We start from the raw sequence: 17,452 nt of genomic DNA, 5'->3' as shown, positions 1-17,452 counted from the left end.
CCGAGCGCTGGTGCAATGGCCCTTGCAAACTTGTCGCTGTATTCAATGCATACAGCATGTCGCTTCTAGGAGACGCCCTAGCATTAACACAATTTTTAAAAATATTCATGAAATAATTATTCGACAAATTTTACGCTGGTTGTCAACTACCTAACACAACTCTTCACTTTCTCATTCAGGACTTGGGACTTAGGCTAAATTGAACACCTGAAAAAAATTGGAACAAAAATGGATAAACTTAAAAAGTTTAAGAATCATTTTGGCCATTTACTCTACAAAATTTAGTAATATTTACTTTTACCCAATTAATAAGTACTAAAATATTTTTTTCATATCAAGTTATAATTCAGAAGATATAATGTAAAATTCATAAAATGCATTAATAAAATTATCTATTTAATAAAAAAAATGCAACTAACATATGTATTAAAAATCATATACGTATTTCAAGCAAATATGCACATAGTGCACATGCATTTTAACTAGTTTTACAAAGTCAATAAAATCCAAGTAAAATCGATTGACTAACAGCATTTATGCTGAACACATTTGATACAAGATTTCTTTCTGTTTTTTGTTTTTACCTAAAGGTCATTAAGAAAATAAAAAAGCACCTGTAAGAAATGGTTTACAGCCCGTCTGACAACTCCAGGTTCATGTGGTGGTAACTGCACAAGCAGGAAAAATATTAAAGCCATCATTATTGACAGTGCAAATAATATATCAAGCTAGCTCAGAAGAAAAACATGATAACAGAGGGAACGGATTATGAATGAATCAAAATTGAAGTAATCAAGTATTATGATAACACAACCAGAAAACATGTAAAACTGTATTGATTGAGAGGGTATGTACATATAGGCTAGCAATCTAGGGTGTCCAAATAACAAAAAATGGGACATTATCAGATACGTCATCCAATTTGATCCACTTTTTATTATTAACTGCCGCCCCTTTAATGCTGTTAGGACAGGTTGAAGACATAAAGAACATGGAATTTTCCACCGGAAGATAACTTTGTGCAAATATATCTTCCTCGCATTCTATCATGTTATGAGTCCTCTTACTCCATAAAACCCTCTCTCACCGCACAATGGTCTGCGTGTTTGAGTTAACATTAATATTCCTAAACAAATTATATAACTGTATTCTTTATCACATACCAAACTGTTGTAATCAAAGAAATAGTGCTATTTACCGTAAGTTCATCTATTTTTTTAAAACCAATGGAGTCTTCTTTGGTGTATCATGTCCTTTTGATTCACTGTATCAGATCCTTTTAAGCAAATCAATACATCCATGGATGGGCAAAAGAAGGTGCACCAAAAAGAGGTATCCTGACCCGAATTAGGTTTAGCAAATGAATATATGAAAACCTTGTAACTAAGGTGGTTAGCAAGGGAGGATAGCTTGACAAAAATTAAAGAAGAGTAGCCTGTTACATGGAGTACCATATATTTTCATGAATGAAATAAGCTGCTGCCACAAATCTTGTATGAATTAGTCTTAGATTTAAACTTAAAGTTGGATGTTTTAGATTTTCCTCTTTTAAGTCTATAAATTAAATCCTTATCTAATATATTTTTCATGATGACTGAATACAATTCCAATTATTCCTCCACCTTCTCTCCCTCTCTCTACAAAAGTGGTCGGCCACTAGATCTTTGTTATGCTTCTTAACCTACATCAATAAGGGGAAGACACCTTTTGAGTATGTGTGGACCCCTTAAGGAAGAAGGGGAAGAAGAGAGACCATAAAGGGAGAAACCAGAAATTATTCATTCCACTCTCTTTTCTTACAATAGGAGATGTACCTATAATACTGGAATAGAATGAGTTTACAAATATAGAACCAGTCTACCTAAAACAAACTAAAAAATAGAATAAAAAAATTAAACTAATGTTTATTACATATGTGGACTCATTTTTCATTTATGTTGCCAAAATTAGGTTGTTGATTGTCCCGCCATGTTTGTATCGATCTTGGTGGACAGTGGGGCTACACAGTTTTATATCAAACTAATTTGTTGACAAACTTGGGTTGAAATAGGAGGATATGGGATATTTTGGAGTGATGATGGGCACAAGAAAGGTGGAGAAGAGCAAAAGGATCTGTCAATGTTTGGTGATAGAGCTGCACGGGATTCACATCAGGGAGAATTTTCTTCCATTGGAGTTGGGAAGTACTGATTTAATTTTAAGAATGAAGTGATTGCAAACCTATGTGGAGACTAAGGTAAACTGGTAGGCATTAGCTATAAAAATCCAGGAGGGGGGAGGAAGGTGGTAATTAAGAGAGATCCCAGCTTATCCAAAGCAATGGTTTCTTTGAAAACTATGGTTCGTGCCATATAAGGGGAGGAGAGAGCTTCTTGGTGGAGCTCTATAGTATGGAGGGAGGTGGGACAGAGGACATAGAAGACATTCCAGATATTATTCAACCATTATTTTGGCATTTTAGGGAGGTATTCCAGCTTCCTAGGGATTTCCATCCCCTCGAGAGCATGAGCACACTATTATTCTGAAGGAACGAGTCTCCCTCATTAGTAATAGGCCATACTGCTACCCTCAGGTCTAGAATGAAGCGATTAAGAGACTGATTCGGGAGATGATTGAAGCTGAAATCATCAAGTCCAGTGTGAGCCCTTTCTTTAGTCCTATATTGTTGGTAATGAAGAACGATGGAAGTTGGAAGCTCTGTGTAGACTACCGTGCCACGAATAAGAAAATTGTACCATACAAGTTTCTCATACTAGACATTGACGCGTTGTAAGATGAGTTGCATGGGTCAGTGATATTCTCCAAGATCGACTTGAAATCAAGGTACCACCAAATCAGAATGCAATCAAGAGCCACCCACATGCCAGCTTTTAGAATGCATAAGGGATACTATGAGTTTTGGGTGATGCCTTTTGGCCACACAAACGCACAGACTACTTTCTAGTTTTTGATAAATAGGGTATTTCAGCCCTACTTGCAAAGGTTTGTGCTGGTATTTTTTGACAATATATTGGTATATAGCAGGTCTAAGGGAGAACATTTGAAGCATTTGAAAGTTGTGATATATTCCTTAAGAGAGCACGCTTTATTCATCAATCAGAATAAGTGTTCTTTCGCCTAGCCTAGAGTGGAGTATTTAGGGCATGTAGTATCTCACGAGAAAGTGGTAGCTGACAAGAGTAAAATTCAGGCCATGCTCAAATAACACATACCTAAGACTTTGAAGGAGTTGAAAAGATTCTTGGGACTCACAGGCTACTATAGAAAATTTGTGAAAGGATACAGTTCTATAGTAGGGTCGTTGACGAAACAGTTCAAGGACCTCAACTGAGGAGAGTTAGCCAACTAGGCATTTAAGGAGTTCAAGAAGGCTATGACCAGTGCGCAAGTTTTATCTTTTCCATATTTAGCCAACCTTTTGTAGTTGAGACAGATGTCTCGGGTACTAATACAAAACCAGAGACCTTTGGTCTATTTAAGTTAGGTGTTGACGGCCAGGGAATACCCAAGTTAGTTTATTAGAGAGAGTTGATGACAATTGTGTTGGTCATTCAGAAATAGCGGTCTTATTTATTGGGAAGATATTTCATCGTTAAAACTGACCAGAGGAGTTTGAAGTATTTGCTAAAGAAGAGAATAGTCACCGAGGAGCTTTAAAGGTGGCTTTCCAAGTTATTGGACTATGACTTCGAGATTCAATATCAACCTGAAGTTGAAAACAAAGCAGCAGATGGTTTATCTAGATGCATGGGGGAGCCCTAGATGATGGCATTGTTCATGCCCTAAATGTTTGACTGGGATGCATTGAGGAAAGAGAGCAAACAGGATGCGGGGTTGAGGAAAATTAGGGTGGAGCTAGTGGAAAATAAGGGCAATCATCTGGAATATTTAGTGATGGGACAAAAGTTGCTTCATAGTGAGTGGTTTGTGCTTTCAAAGATCTTTTCTTACATTTCGTACTTGCTTCAGGAGTTTCATGGGACGGCCGTTGAGGGACATTTGAGGGTCAAAAAGGCATATCGTCGACTTTGTGCAGAGCTGTATTGGGAGGGTATGCAGAAGGATGTCAAGAAGATTGTGGCTAGCTGTGATATATGTCAAAGGCACAAGTATTTAGCTATGTCTCCAAGAGATCTCCTACAACCGTTAGCTCTTCTAGAAAAGGTTTGGAGGGAGGAGATGATCATGGATTTCATTGAAGGGCTGCCAATGTCAGAAAGATACACTACGATATTGATGGTGGTGGATCGATTGAGTAAATAAGTTCATTTCATTTGCTGTAGAGATCTTTCTGAAGGAATTGTTCAAGATGTAGGGGACCATTCTGAAAAGGAGCACTTATTATCATCCTCAAACTTATCTTCAATGTTATGTATCGAATACACCAAAGTTATGGGCAAAATGGTTACATGGGCAGAGTATTGATATAACACTTCCTATCATTCTACAGCTCAAATAACACAGTTCAAGGTGTTATATGAAAGAGATCCTCCTCACTTGATATATTATGTACAAGGCAGCACAATAGTGACATTAGTAGAGCAATAATTAGATGACAGAGACAGAATCTTGGCAAAGCTGAAAGGGCATTTGTTGTAAGCTCACAAATTATGAAGAGGCAAGCAAATGCACACTGGAGAGACAATTAGTTTGAGGTGGGGGTAGTGTTTACCTGAAGTTTCAACCCTATAGATAGAGAACCTTGGCACGGAAAAGGAACGAGAATTTATTACCCCGTTATTTTGGTCCTTATAAAATTGTGGAATGCATCGGTGTCGTGGCATATCGCCTACATTTACCACCATCGTCAGTCATCCATCCGGTGCTTCATGTGTCCCAGTTGCGATGTGTGATAGTAGAGAACATTTCATTTTTTGCACTTCTCCAAACCTTGATGGATGACATAGAGGTGTTGCTAGAACCATTGGAGGTTGAAGGAGTGCGCTAGGGAGTAACAGGAAGCAAAAAATGTTGATCAGGTGGAAGAACCTACTGAAGTACAAAGTCATGTGGGAGTCCTACTAGATTATTCAACAGCAATTCCCTTCATTCCACCTTGAAAACAATGTGACACTTTTGGGGAGGCATATTGATAAACAGACAGTTAAGGATGTGGGCCCAAGTGTGAGGGGCAGCTGCCGAGTTGGAAAGGGAGGAGAATTAAAGGAGGGTGTTGGAAAAGGAGGAGAATTAAAGGAGTGGATCACTTAGCAAAGGAGAATGTGCGAGAAAAATATGGAGTAAATTCAGGTTTTGGGAGGAAAATAGAGAGAGTTATATTAGGCCTTTTGATGATATTATTTTCCTTCAAGCAGATTTTGTGAAGGTTCATGCTATCCACTATTTTTTGTAGGGATTCTAGCAGCATCTAGAGTTTGGGAAAGAATGTCCTCCTCCCGAAAGAGGACCATTGTATCTTGTTTGTTCGTGTTTGTTTTCTTATCAAGAAAAATTTATTTGGTCTACTGGAATTTACTGTTTGTTAAAGGTTTTGGTGTTCAAAACCTACGAAAAAGATAAGGTTTTTTGATACAAGAACTGGGACATGAAGTAATCTTGAAAGATGGAGCGGGTAGGACAGCAGTTGGTCACTTGAGAATTTGCAAAACTGTTGTGTTGGAAAACAGATGGCAATTCTTGGAAGCAGGAATGGATGGCTGGTCTTCAAATAGCAAGTCTTCAACAGCTGATCTTGAAAGAAGCAGAAAACTGGATGTGGACTGCCGGTTGGATAAAGTAACTCAGCAGCTGGAATGGTTTGGCTGAAGAAATCTTGCAGAGAGAATATAGTTGTGGCTAAGAGAGCAAAACTGAAAATCTGAAGGCAGTTCAAGCGCCTGGTGGGGTGTTCTTGGGGATGTTGATGGTGGCTGAGATAAAACTGCAGGGTTACTGAGAAGCTGAAAACGTGGCTGATGTTGTAAATGCAAAACCGAACAGGCTAATTCTGGCAAAAGACGGCAGGTGTTCAGCCGCAACACAGAGATCTTGTTCTGGAAAAAAATAGGTGCATAGGTGGCTAGTGAGCTTTAAAAGAACGGCGCAGCAGGTGGCTGATTGAAAAGCTTCTGTATGTAAAGAGTGATGATGTTCTTGGTGTTCTTGAACAGGAAAATGTGGCCAACTGAAGTAATGTTGTGGAAGAAATGCTTGAGTGATGAAGATTGCAGCTGGAAGAATGTGGCAAGGGCTCTGTCACGACCCGGCCCGGTGAGCTCCCATAGGCGAGGCGGGAACGGAGGTCGGACGGTAGACTAAACTATCAACTCTCTAAATCAATCTCCAAAATATTTGAAAGAGCCACTAAAACAATAAAATTTGAAATCACATAAACATAAAATTAGTAATATTCATAGAGTTACCTTTCTTCAAGAGCGCCTCTCCTACAATATACGTTTCCACCTCTTCTACTCATTTTGATTTACTTAAACTTACCTTAAAAATGTTAACAACTAACAATAAGCCAAAGATCAGTAAGTAAAACACGATTCTAAACTACAGTAATCAAAGCAAAATGAACAATAAGCTAAATGTCAATTTCAATTAAAACATAACATAAATTAATTTCCTAATAACATATCATTAACATAAACATAAATCATACATTCATATCATTTCATAATTCATTTTCATATTCATTTCAATATTCGTAACTTTCTGATTTCGTATATATTACAACTGTCACAGGAGCCACCGTCTAGTACCAGAAAGGTACTCTTTTATCATTTCTTTTTTCATATCCTTTATCATTTTAACGTGCACGAGTACAGCGTCCCCAACTAATTTCATAAGGGGGGAGCTCCATCAATTCAGCATGCACATACAAACATTCAATAACAATCATAACATCTCATTTCTATAACATATGAACTTTATCATATAATGACATAAAATGTAACATGTAATTTGCATGATCAACCATTTGACAAGAGTAACAAAATCATGTTCTAAATTAATCATAAGGATTTCATAAACATGCTTGAATATTTAAAACATATAACTGGAGAGAAACAAAAGTCATTACTGTAAATAAAGAATCATGTATACTTACTTGAATGTTTGATGTATGAAATTTATCGCTTCCCCTTCTTCAAGGCTCTTCCTCTCCCATCTTGAAATCCTAAGAAAGACAAAGTAACTATGATTGTCAAATAATTACTCTAAGTCTTACTCCAATCCTTACTAAGTTAATCTTCCTTTCCATTAACCTTCTTAACATTAGACATGAAACCTCCTTAACATTTGGATTCTTTCATTAATTATCATCCATGTTACATTGACCTTAATCCTTACTTTTCTATCTTACTTCTATCAGTCCTCCTATGAAAATTCAATTTTTATTTTCGGATTTAATTATATTTTAATTTATAAAAACTCTAATTTTATGAAAATCATAATTTTAGCCCTCTTTAAACCTCATTAAAAGTTTTATAATTCATAAAATACTTTTTTTTATTTTCAGATTTACTTAAAAGCCCTAATTTTAGAAATCTGAATTTCATTCATCTCTTATTTTAGCATGCCAAATCTTCACTATTATTTAAATAAATAATTAGAACTTTCAATTTTCGGATTTAACTTATTTAGAAATTAGGGAAATTGATATTTTGAGAAAAATCTCAAAATCTCACCATTAGAACTAGGGGTGGTGTCAAATTCTAACCTGACCCGAAACTCGACCCGAGCCCGACCCGAAAAATCCAGGGTTCGGGTCAACCGTTTACATTACAGGTCGGGTTTGGGTTTAAGTTTTTTACCTGTTTGCAAAACCGGGTCGGGTTCGTGTTAACCCGGAAACTCGAAATCGACCCGTTTTGACCTGGGAAAATGACTTGTCGCGTCATACCATCCTGTCCAGCTGTCCCGTCGCGTGACTCGCGTCAGGCCTCGCATCGCGCGATGTCGTCGCATCAGGCTTCATGTCGCTCAGTCGCTTCGCCCAGTCACCGTGGTTCAAGCAACTCCAGTGCTTCGCCGCTCCGCCTCCCTGTGCCGCCTCGACCACGCTAAGTCTGGCACTCTAGCGTCCACCTTGGCCTCGAAATGCTCCGGCCGCACCGCGGTTCCGCCTCGACCACGCTAGTGTTCGAGTCGTTCGACACTTCGAACAAAAGCAGGCCTCTCCGGCGCTCCGACTCGACCGCCATGCTGGACTTAGCGCCATTAGCGGACCCGAAGCAGAGCTCAAGCATCAAATTTTGCGGGTCGAGTTGGGTCGGGTCAACCCGTAACCAGCACGGGTCGGGTTCGGGTTGAAATTTTGGACCCGTTTGTAAAAATGGGTCGGGTTCGGGTTGACCCGTTTAGACCCGGGTCAACTCGAGTTCGACCCGAACCCGACCCGCCGACTCGTTTTGACACCCCTAATTAGAACCTTCCTAAGACCCTTAAGAATAAACTTTGTTAAAAAACTTTCATAAAATAATCAAACATTTGGAAAACCCTAAGTTTTGAAACCCTAAAAATTTTTGGGAAAAAAATTATGTTTTCATGGTTAGGAACTCTTCCTCAATCTTCCCTAACATTCTTTTTTTGAAAAACATCAAGTTTTGGAGAAACCCTAGATCCTTCTCATCTAAAAATCTTAGGGAAAAAAAATAAATGTCTTGCTTAAAAACTCACATTAGCCTCCTTGAATCTCCCTCTTTGATATCCCCTAAGCCCGGCCGCCGAAACCCTCCACCAAAGCCGTCGTCCAAGCCTTGCCCGTGCGCCACCCTTCCACCTCCGCTTCTTCTCTCTGTTTCGGCCGAACGAACAAAATGGGGACAGAATTGAATTCGGTCCCCTTAAGAGGAAAAGAGGTTTAATGCAAAATGCCTTAATTGCCCCCACTTAAAACACATCCGCATTAGTATTTGCTAGGGGTAGTTTAGGTATTATGAATCTTTCTTGAATTTTAATTTCAAATCCAAGCAAAATTTCATATAAGCTCTTTATATCAAAATGTTCATAATTTTGCGTAGAATTTTATAAAATTATTTTCTTCAAAATCCGACAACTTTGAAAGTTTCATTTAAAAATCGTCGTGATGCATCGAAAAGCGTGCAAGGTCTAAAATGACATTTTTCAGGTTTTACAGGCTCAGTTGATGAAAATGTTGCGGAAGTGAGGGTGCTGATCGGCGGGAAGAGGAGAGGGGAATGTGAGTTTAGGTCTCAACAAGAGCATTATTTGTTATGCTTCTTGATCTACATCAAGAAGCGGAAGGCACATTTTGAGAAGATGTAGACTCCTTAATGAAGAAGAAGGTGAAGAAGGGAAAACAAGAAATTATTCATTCAATACTCTTTTATTACAATAGAAGGTATATTTATAATATTTGGGTAGGCCAAGCTTATACAACATAGAACTGATCTACCTAAAATAAAATATAAATAAAATAAAATAAATAAACTAGTGCTTATCACATATGTGGACCCATTTGTCATTTATATTACATAAACTATATTGTTGGTTGTCCTCCCATGTTTGTAGCCCATGTTTTGCATCTGGATTGTAAGAATTTCAAATCCAATATATTATGCTAATGTCTAACAATCTTCAAAAAAAAAAAGAAATAAGTCATTTGGCAGACCCCATCTCTACCCACTCTCTATCTCTCTAAAATCTAACTTAATAAACTGTAACTTCTTTTCATAGTTCTCTCTTAAATCTTCTTCTAGCAGTCACCTTGTCATCTGTACAACAATACAAAATCCAATGGTTTCCAAAATCTGAATTAGCTGCACCTTCAAAACAACATAAAATGTTGGTTGCATGATTAAAGTTTTGATAAAAAAAGTAGGAATCCTAAAGGATTAACCATCTACTTCATTATTCAGCTCCTGGAGTTAGAAGACTCTAAAACTAAGCTTCTCTGAAAGAAGATTCGTCATCAATATTCCATGTCTAGGCCTATACTTCTAACAAGCGGTCTAAGAGGCCCTACGAAAATCAATAGATTTATTGCAACAAAGGAACGAACAACCGGCAGGCAAAGACATAAAATTGATCAAAGAATAACATGCCAAGCCACAAGCAGAAAGATTAAACCTATACGATCAATTAAGTTTGAGGGGTACATTTCGGTTGGGTTACATCAAGGATCAGCCTTAAGCCCACATCTTTTTGCTTTAGTCATGGATGTCCTCACTAGACATTTGCAAGAGGATGTACCTTGGTGTATGCTTTTTGCTGATGATATTCTTCTTGTTGATAAGACTAGAGAGGGAGTTGAAGGTAAACTTGAATTATGATCGCTTGAGTAGATCTAAAACGGAATATATGGAGTGTAATTTTAGTAGTAATAGACCTAGTGAGGGGATTATGACTTTGGGCGATCAAGTCATTAATAAGAGTACACGTTTTAGATATCTTGGATCTATTGTTCAGAGTGATGGTGAAATAGATGGGGATATTATCAGCAGAATTCAAGTTGGATGGTTGAAGTGGAGGAATGCATCGGGCTTGTTATGTGATAGAAATGTACCCCTCAAACTTAAGGGAAAATTCTATAAGATGGTAGTGAGGCCTGCAATGCTTTATGATGTCGAATGTTGGCCATTAAAAGAGAAGCATAATACCAAGTTAAGTGTGGCAGAGATGAGGATGCTCAGGTGGATGAGTGGCTTTACCCTTAGAGATAGGATACGAAATGAGAATATACGTGAAAATGTTGGAGTTGCTCCAGTAGAAGATAAGATTAGAGAGAGTCGCCTTAGATGGTTTGGTCACATAAAACGGCGGCCTTCCAATGACCCGGTTAGGAGAGTAGAGGTATTAGATTTGACTTATATTAAGAAAGGTAGAGACAGACCTAAAAAGACTTGGTTAGAAAATATTAGGAATGACCTTTCTTTATTAAATTTAAACGAGAATTTGACTTTTAATAGGACACAATGGAGAAAAAGGATTCATGTAGCCGACCCCGCATAGTGGGATAAAGGTTTGAAGTTGTTGTTGTTGTTGTTGTGGGGTAGACTCGGGTTCAATGGAACAAAATTTCTTCAGAAAAATGTCAAATCCCACCCCTTGGCTCAACAATACTACATTTTTTGCTTGTCTTGTAGTATTCTATCGCCAAAAAAAAACCCTGAAACTTGGAATCTTGTATTTGGCATATTAATTCAAACATAAAAATAAACATGCATACAAGCATGATATTCTAATGGATACGTTGGGCTTGGACCTGATGGAGCCATCTGCTGAATTGCCACTCCGAACCCCAAACTCAGCCAGGCAAGTAACAATTTAGATACATAATCAGTCCAATAGATGCATACATTCCTAGCCAAATCAGCTAAAATAGAGAGAGCCAAGTAAGAAAGGCATTTACTGTTAAGTGTAAATATTCACAAAGAATATAAAAGAACAAGTATAAGCTTACAAATTGAAGTTACTCCTCAACGGAGATACTCACGCAGACTGCAAAAGCATTCATGGCAAATTATATCCATATCATGATAGCAAAAAGTGTTAATTGTGAAATAATTAATCATTAATCCATAACCCTTATTCAGGAAACAGTTAGAATGAATTTAAGGTGACTACAATACACAACGTTTTGGCATAATTAATTACCTATAGCAGAGCAGAGAGATTTCTACTTAAAGGTTGATTCATTTACATTTAGTATCCCTTTTTTGTAAATAGAAATGGAGAGACTTAGTATGTGAATACTTGTATTCAATGAAACTAAACTTAAAGGGAACCAAATAACTATTATCGTTGTGCAATTACAAAAAAGTAACAATGGCACGAGTTCATAAACAACCAGCAACTGACCACTTCATTAGGCCTCCTTTTACTTATGCGTTCTACATCCACATGGAAAACATTTGATAAAGCATGCACACCAGTATCCTGCATGAAAAAAATTATCATGCATTGCAGAAAAGTGACGAGAAGTGCCGAATATTAAATAAAGAAGAAAACAATAAAGTTTTTTGAGATGAGGTAAAAAAACAAAATTAACCAAACTACTAGAAGGAAAAAATGGCATACAATTCACCATTTATCTAATCATTCATAGTATGACGGATCTGATATCAGTCATCAATGTTCCAGACATAAGGTTTCTTAAAATAAAATGAATACTAAAGTGTCATGTTCTTCTTCAATATGCCATCAAAAATAAATATGAAGTATTGATTAAGTTGCAAATCAATTCGAGATCTGCTAGCCGTTTGAGGACTTCTAAATTAAATGGCTATGAAGTAGTGGACGCAAAGGTCAAACTAACAATAAATAGAGCTTGTTTTCAGGAAATTAAATGAATACAGAAAAATCAACACGTACTGGAACATAATAAGTTATTGTATATTGGAAAAATTAATAAAAATGTAGCAAGGATGATAACAGCTTGAAAGTTAATAATTATGCGCCCCAAAAATTCATAACAGGCTCTTCTGAGAGATTATTGGTTCCAAGTAATTTTTTAAAGACTGATCCCTCCTAGACCGGGCATGACTGGGTCAGTCCACCCTGACAGGCCACAGTGTATTCCAAGCGAAAGCCTGGCCCGCCTCAGCACTCTTCCGCCCCCCCTGGGTGGGGCCTGTGGATTAATGCAAAGGGAGGAGGGGGCCAGTAGGAGGGAAATTCAAATTGGGAGGGATTTTTTTGGGTATTTGTTGGATATTGTATACTTTAAGTAGTTTTGTTAAACCTAAGATTGGATTATAGGATATTTGCCTAAAATTAGTATTCCTAAGATTGAGTAGGCTCTAGCTGGCGACTAGGGTTTGGGGAGAGCGGGATCTTCCTCTCAAATTAAAGATCCATTGTCTTGTCCATTTTCTTCCATATATCATCAATTAAAAAGATTATCTCTTGTTATTCCTCATAGTTCTTCTTGTTGAAATTAAAACTAAGCCAAGGGTTCATTTGATTTCTACAAACACTTTCTATCAAATTGGTATCATAGCATAAATCCAGGTACCTAGGTGGAAAGAAAGTTAGAAGTGTTGGAAGGGAAGATCGAACAATTGAAATCTAATTTTGTAGAAAAGATTTTAGATTTCAAAAATTAAATTTCATTCGTCCATGAGAAGATTGATGGGAAGTTTGCTATCATGGAGGAAATGATGAGGAAGATGGGAGGTGAGGGGAGCCATAGACGGTCAAGTGAGTGGGGAAAACCCTAATCCGATAAGGAGAGGGGAAGATTAGGAGGTAAAGATTTTGGAAAGGGAAGATAGAATGCCACCCCTAGAACCTACTCCTATGGAGGAGACGAGCAGAGGGTATGGGGAAAAGAGTGAGGATGTTGGATATGAGTGAAGGGGTGTTGAATTTGAAAGAAGAGGGTTTGATTATGACCGGAGGAGTGATGATTTTGAAAAGAGAAGATCGAGGGGATATTGATGAAAAGTTTGGGTATGAGCGTAGAAGGGATGATCGGGACGCTCGGGGAGAGGGCGGTCCAGCCCTTTAGGGAATGGGAGGTTTTAGGGGAAACAAGGGAAACAGATGAGATCCAAGAGTGAGAAAGTCGAACATGCTTGTGTTTGAGGGAGAGGATGCACATAGGTGGATCTATAGGGTGGAAAGATATTTTTCTATCAATGGGTTGACAGAGGAGAGACGAACGGTAATTGTTTTGCGCTTAGAGGGGAAGGCATTGGCATGTTACTAGTGGAGGGATATGGGGAGGCCCATACAAACCTGGAGGGAGTTTAAGGACTATGTATTCAAACATGTCCGAACCAACAGGGGAGGGGATTTCTGGTGGAGTTGCAAACTTTGGAGGGGATCCGATCAGAGGATGGAGGAGAAATCTCTTCTTTAGTAAAGTCGCTTATACAGCAGTTCAATGAGATTTTTTAGCCACCTCAAGGATTGCCACCACCAAGATCCAATCAAAGGATAAGATTGAGAAGCTAATTCAGGAGATGTTGGAGGCTGGGATCATCAGGCCGAGCGTGATCCTTTTTCAACCCAGTCCTACTACACAAGAAGAATGATGGGAGCTAGAGATTCTGTATAGATTGTAGGACCCTAAATAAGGAGACTGTGCAATATATATTTCCTATTCTGGTGATAGATGAGTTTCAAAATGATTAAAGTGGAGTAGTGGTGTTAAAAAATATGGATCTGAAAACCGGGTACCATCCGATCAGGATGAAAATGGAGGATGTCCCGAAGACGGCATTCAAGACACATAAGCTATGAGTTCTTGGTGATGTAATTTGGACTCACGAACGCACCTACTACATTCCAATCCCTCATAAGTCGAGTCTTTAGACCATACCTCCAGAAATTTGTACTTGTTTTCTTTGATGACATCCTGGTGTACAACTGGCCAGATGAGGAGTATTTAGAGCAAGTGAATGTGTTATAAGAGGTGTTACAAGAGAACCAATTGAGAGCAAACTTGAAGAAGTGTTGCTTTACATAGCCTAGTGTGGAGTACTTGGGCCATGTGATATCTTAGGAGAGGGTGGTAGTTGATCAAGCCAAGATTGAGGCTAAGCTGAAATGATCGTTACAGAGGACTCTGAAGAACTTGAGCGGTTTCCTAGGGTTCACTGGTACTACAGGAAGTTTGTGAAAGGATAAAGCACAATAGCCTGGCCACTGATGAAGCGGCTAAAGAATGATAGTTTTATGTGGGGAGAGACAGCTACTAAGGCTTTGAGAGATTGAAGAAGGTCATGACAATGGTACTTGTCCCTGGCCCTACCAGATCTCAACCAGCCTTTTGTGATAGAAATAGAAGCACCATGGTATGGATTGGGGGTTGCGCTCATGCAGAATCAGAAGCTCATAGCTTACTTCAACCAGGTGTTGACTACAAGAGCTAGACTGAAGTCAATCTATGAGAGGGAGTTGGTGGCCATTGTGTTGGCCATTCAAAAGTGGGCAACCTTACTTATTAGGATAACATTTCATCTTCAGGATAGACCAACGAAACTTGAAGCACCTGCTAGAGCAGAGGATGATAACCCGAGGAGCACTAGATGTGGCTATCAAAGCTTTTAGGATATGATTTTGAGATCCGCCATAGACCAATGCTAAAGAACAAGGCAACTGATGCTTTGTCTAGATGCATGGGAGAGTTCCAGAAGTTGGCTATTTCAGAACCACTAATGTTGGATTGGGAGGCTATTAAGGAGGACAGTGTTCAAGATCAGGAGTTGAAGGGGATTAGGACAGATCTGCTGAGGGATGAGAGTACCCACCCTGGTTATTCCCTAGAAGGGGAGAGACTGATGTATCAAGGAAGATTTGTGTTGCCACGAACCTCGGTTCATATTCCCCACCTTCTACAAGAGTTCCATAGGAGCGTGGTCTAGGACCATTCAAGAGTGCAGAAGGCGTAGAGGTGGTTGGTTGTAGATTTGTATTGGAAGAGGATACATAAGGATGTGGAGGAGAAGGTCGCTAAATGTGAGGTGTGCCAGAGGAGTAAATACATTATTATGGCTTCAGGAGGTTTACTACAACATCTAGCTCTTCCATATATGGTGTAGGAGGAAGTCACCATGTATTTTATTAACGGGCAATCCAGGTTTAAGGGGTATATAGTGATTTTGGTAGTGGTGGACAGATTGAGCAATTATGCTCATTTTATTCCTTTATGACATCTGCACACAATAGTGATAGTGGCAACGACATTCATCGGAGAGGTGGTCAGATTGTATGGGATACTGGATCCAATAGTGTCCAACTGAGATGAGGTGTGCCTCAGTTATTTTTGGAGAGAACTGTTCAAGATGCAGGGGGCAGTATTGAAAAGGAGCACCACTTACCACCCCCAGACGGACATGCTAACGGAGGTGGTAAACAGGATCTTAGAAACTTACCTACGTTGTTTTATTTTAGAAACACCTCTGTTGTGGGCCAACTGTCTAGCATGGACAAAGTACTAGTACAACACTTCATATAATTCGGCTTCACGGATGACTCCATTCAAAGTGTTGTATAGGAGGGACCCACCTTACTTGGTGTATTTTGGGCAAAGCAACACACTAGTCTCATCAGTGGAACAATACTTAGAGGAGAGGGATATGATGTAGGCTGAATTAAAAAGGTATTTGTTGAGGGTTCAGCAAATCATGAAAAAGAGGATGGATGGATGAAGGAAGGACATGCTGTTTGAGGTAGGAAATATGGTATATTTGAAGCTTAGTCCCTACAGACAAAGGACGACAACTATTGGGAGGAATGAGAAGTTAGCCACGAGATACTTTGGCCCCTATAAGATAATGGAGAGGATTGGAGTAGTGGCTTATCGATTGAAGTTACCCCTGATAGCTACTATATATTCGATGTTCCGTGTGTCCCAATTGAGGAGAGCTCTTGGTGATCATGTATCAAGTTTAGAGTTACCCATGACACTAACTAAAGATTTGAAGATTGTGTTGGAACCATTGGAGTTGGAAGGGCTACGCAATGGAGAGTGAGGGATCAAGGAAAAGCTAATAAAATGGAAGAACCTAACCGACTATGATGCCACGTAGGAGCCGCACGAGAGGGTGAAACAGAAGTTGCCATCTTTCCACCTTGAGGGCAAGGTGGGTCTTTGGGAGGGGGTATTGTTAGACCGGTCCCTCCTGGGCTGGGCATATTTTGGCCGGTCCACCCTGGACCGACTAGGGTGTATTCAAGGCGAAAGCTTGGTCATCATCAACACTCTTTTGCCCTCCTTAGGGTGGGGCCTATGGATTAATGCAAAAGGAGGGCCAGCTAGGAGGGAAATTCAAATTGGGAGGGTTTTTTAGGTATTTGTTGGATATTATATGCTTTAAGTAGTTTTGTTAAACCAATGGTTGAAATATGGAGATATTTGGCTGAAATTAGTAATCCTAAGGTTGAGTGGGCTCTAACTGGCGGCTAGGGTTTTGGAAGGGCAAGATCTTCCTCTCAAATTGAAAATTCATTGTGTCTTGTTTGTTTCCTTCCATATCATCAATTAAAAAGATTCCTCATAGTTGTTCTTGTTGATTGCTCTTGGAGTTGCTGAAATTAAAATTTGGCCAAGGGTTCATTTGATTTCTACAAGCACTTCCTATGAATTTTCAAAATACTGACTGGATTATGATAAGATACTATCAAAGATTTTTTACTCATTTGCAAGGACTATAATCTAGTCCTATATTTTCCACAAGCACAAGCCCCTATGGTTAAATACCCTCCTTGTAATAAAAGAGTACCTCCAATTAAGGCTAGTCTGTAGGCATTAATGCTTAGTGTGTAGTAGTAACAATTTAAATTTTGGGATTTAGAAAATTTATCACTTCTTAACTTAAAGTTAGTCAAGGGAATGATGATGAACCCAAAAAAAATTCTATGGTTTCATCATCTCGGGTTATCATGATCCCTGTTCTACTTCGTCAATAGAGGTAGACAACCCAATCTAACTTTAGAAATCTAATATAAATGTTTGCCGAACAGAATAATTTTAATTAGCATTAGCTAAAAAAAGAATGTGTATATATATATATATATATATATATATATATATATA

General features: G+C 38.7%; 1 protein-coding gene across 5 annotated transcripts in view; it reads right to left on the bottom strand.

Moving 5' to 3' along the window:
- Positions 1–558: 558 nt before the first annotated feature.
- Positions 559–17,452, bottom strand: part of LOC110106444 (tRNA pseudouridine synthase A-like) — a 39,193-nt gene continuing 22,299 nt past the window's right edge. For 2 of the 5 annotated variants that reach the window (XM_020836361.2, XM_028691941.1), the window contains 3 exons: positions 11,767–11,844; positions 7,052–7,120; positions 615–668 (listed from right to left, as the gene is read on the bottom strand). In XM_020836361.2, the coding sequence (XP_020692020.1) occupies positions 7,091–7,120; positions 11,767–11,844 (108 nt within the window). In that variant the 3' untranslated portion in view covers positions 615–668; positions 7,052–7,090. Of the gene's footprint in view, positions 669–6,362; positions 6,436–7,051; positions 7,121–11,766; positions 11,845–17,452 lie in introns of all 5 variants that reach the window. The other 3 variants (XM_028691940.1, XM_020836363.2, XR_003699590.1) reach the window with 2 other exon arrangements.

The sequence above is a fragment of the Dendrobium catenatum genome, unplaced genomic scaffold (genome assembly GCF_001605985.2).
Source record: "Dendrobium catenatum unplaced genomic scaffold, ASM160598v2 original_scaffold_87881, whole genome shotgun sequence".
Classification (NCBI taxonomy): Eukaryota; Viridiplantae; Streptophyta; class Magnoliopsida; order Asparagales; family Orchidaceae; genus Dendrobium; species Dendrobium catenatum.
The sequence above is the reverse complement of the archived record's forward strand: the minus strand, read 5'-3'. Positions and strand labels throughout refer to the sequence as shown.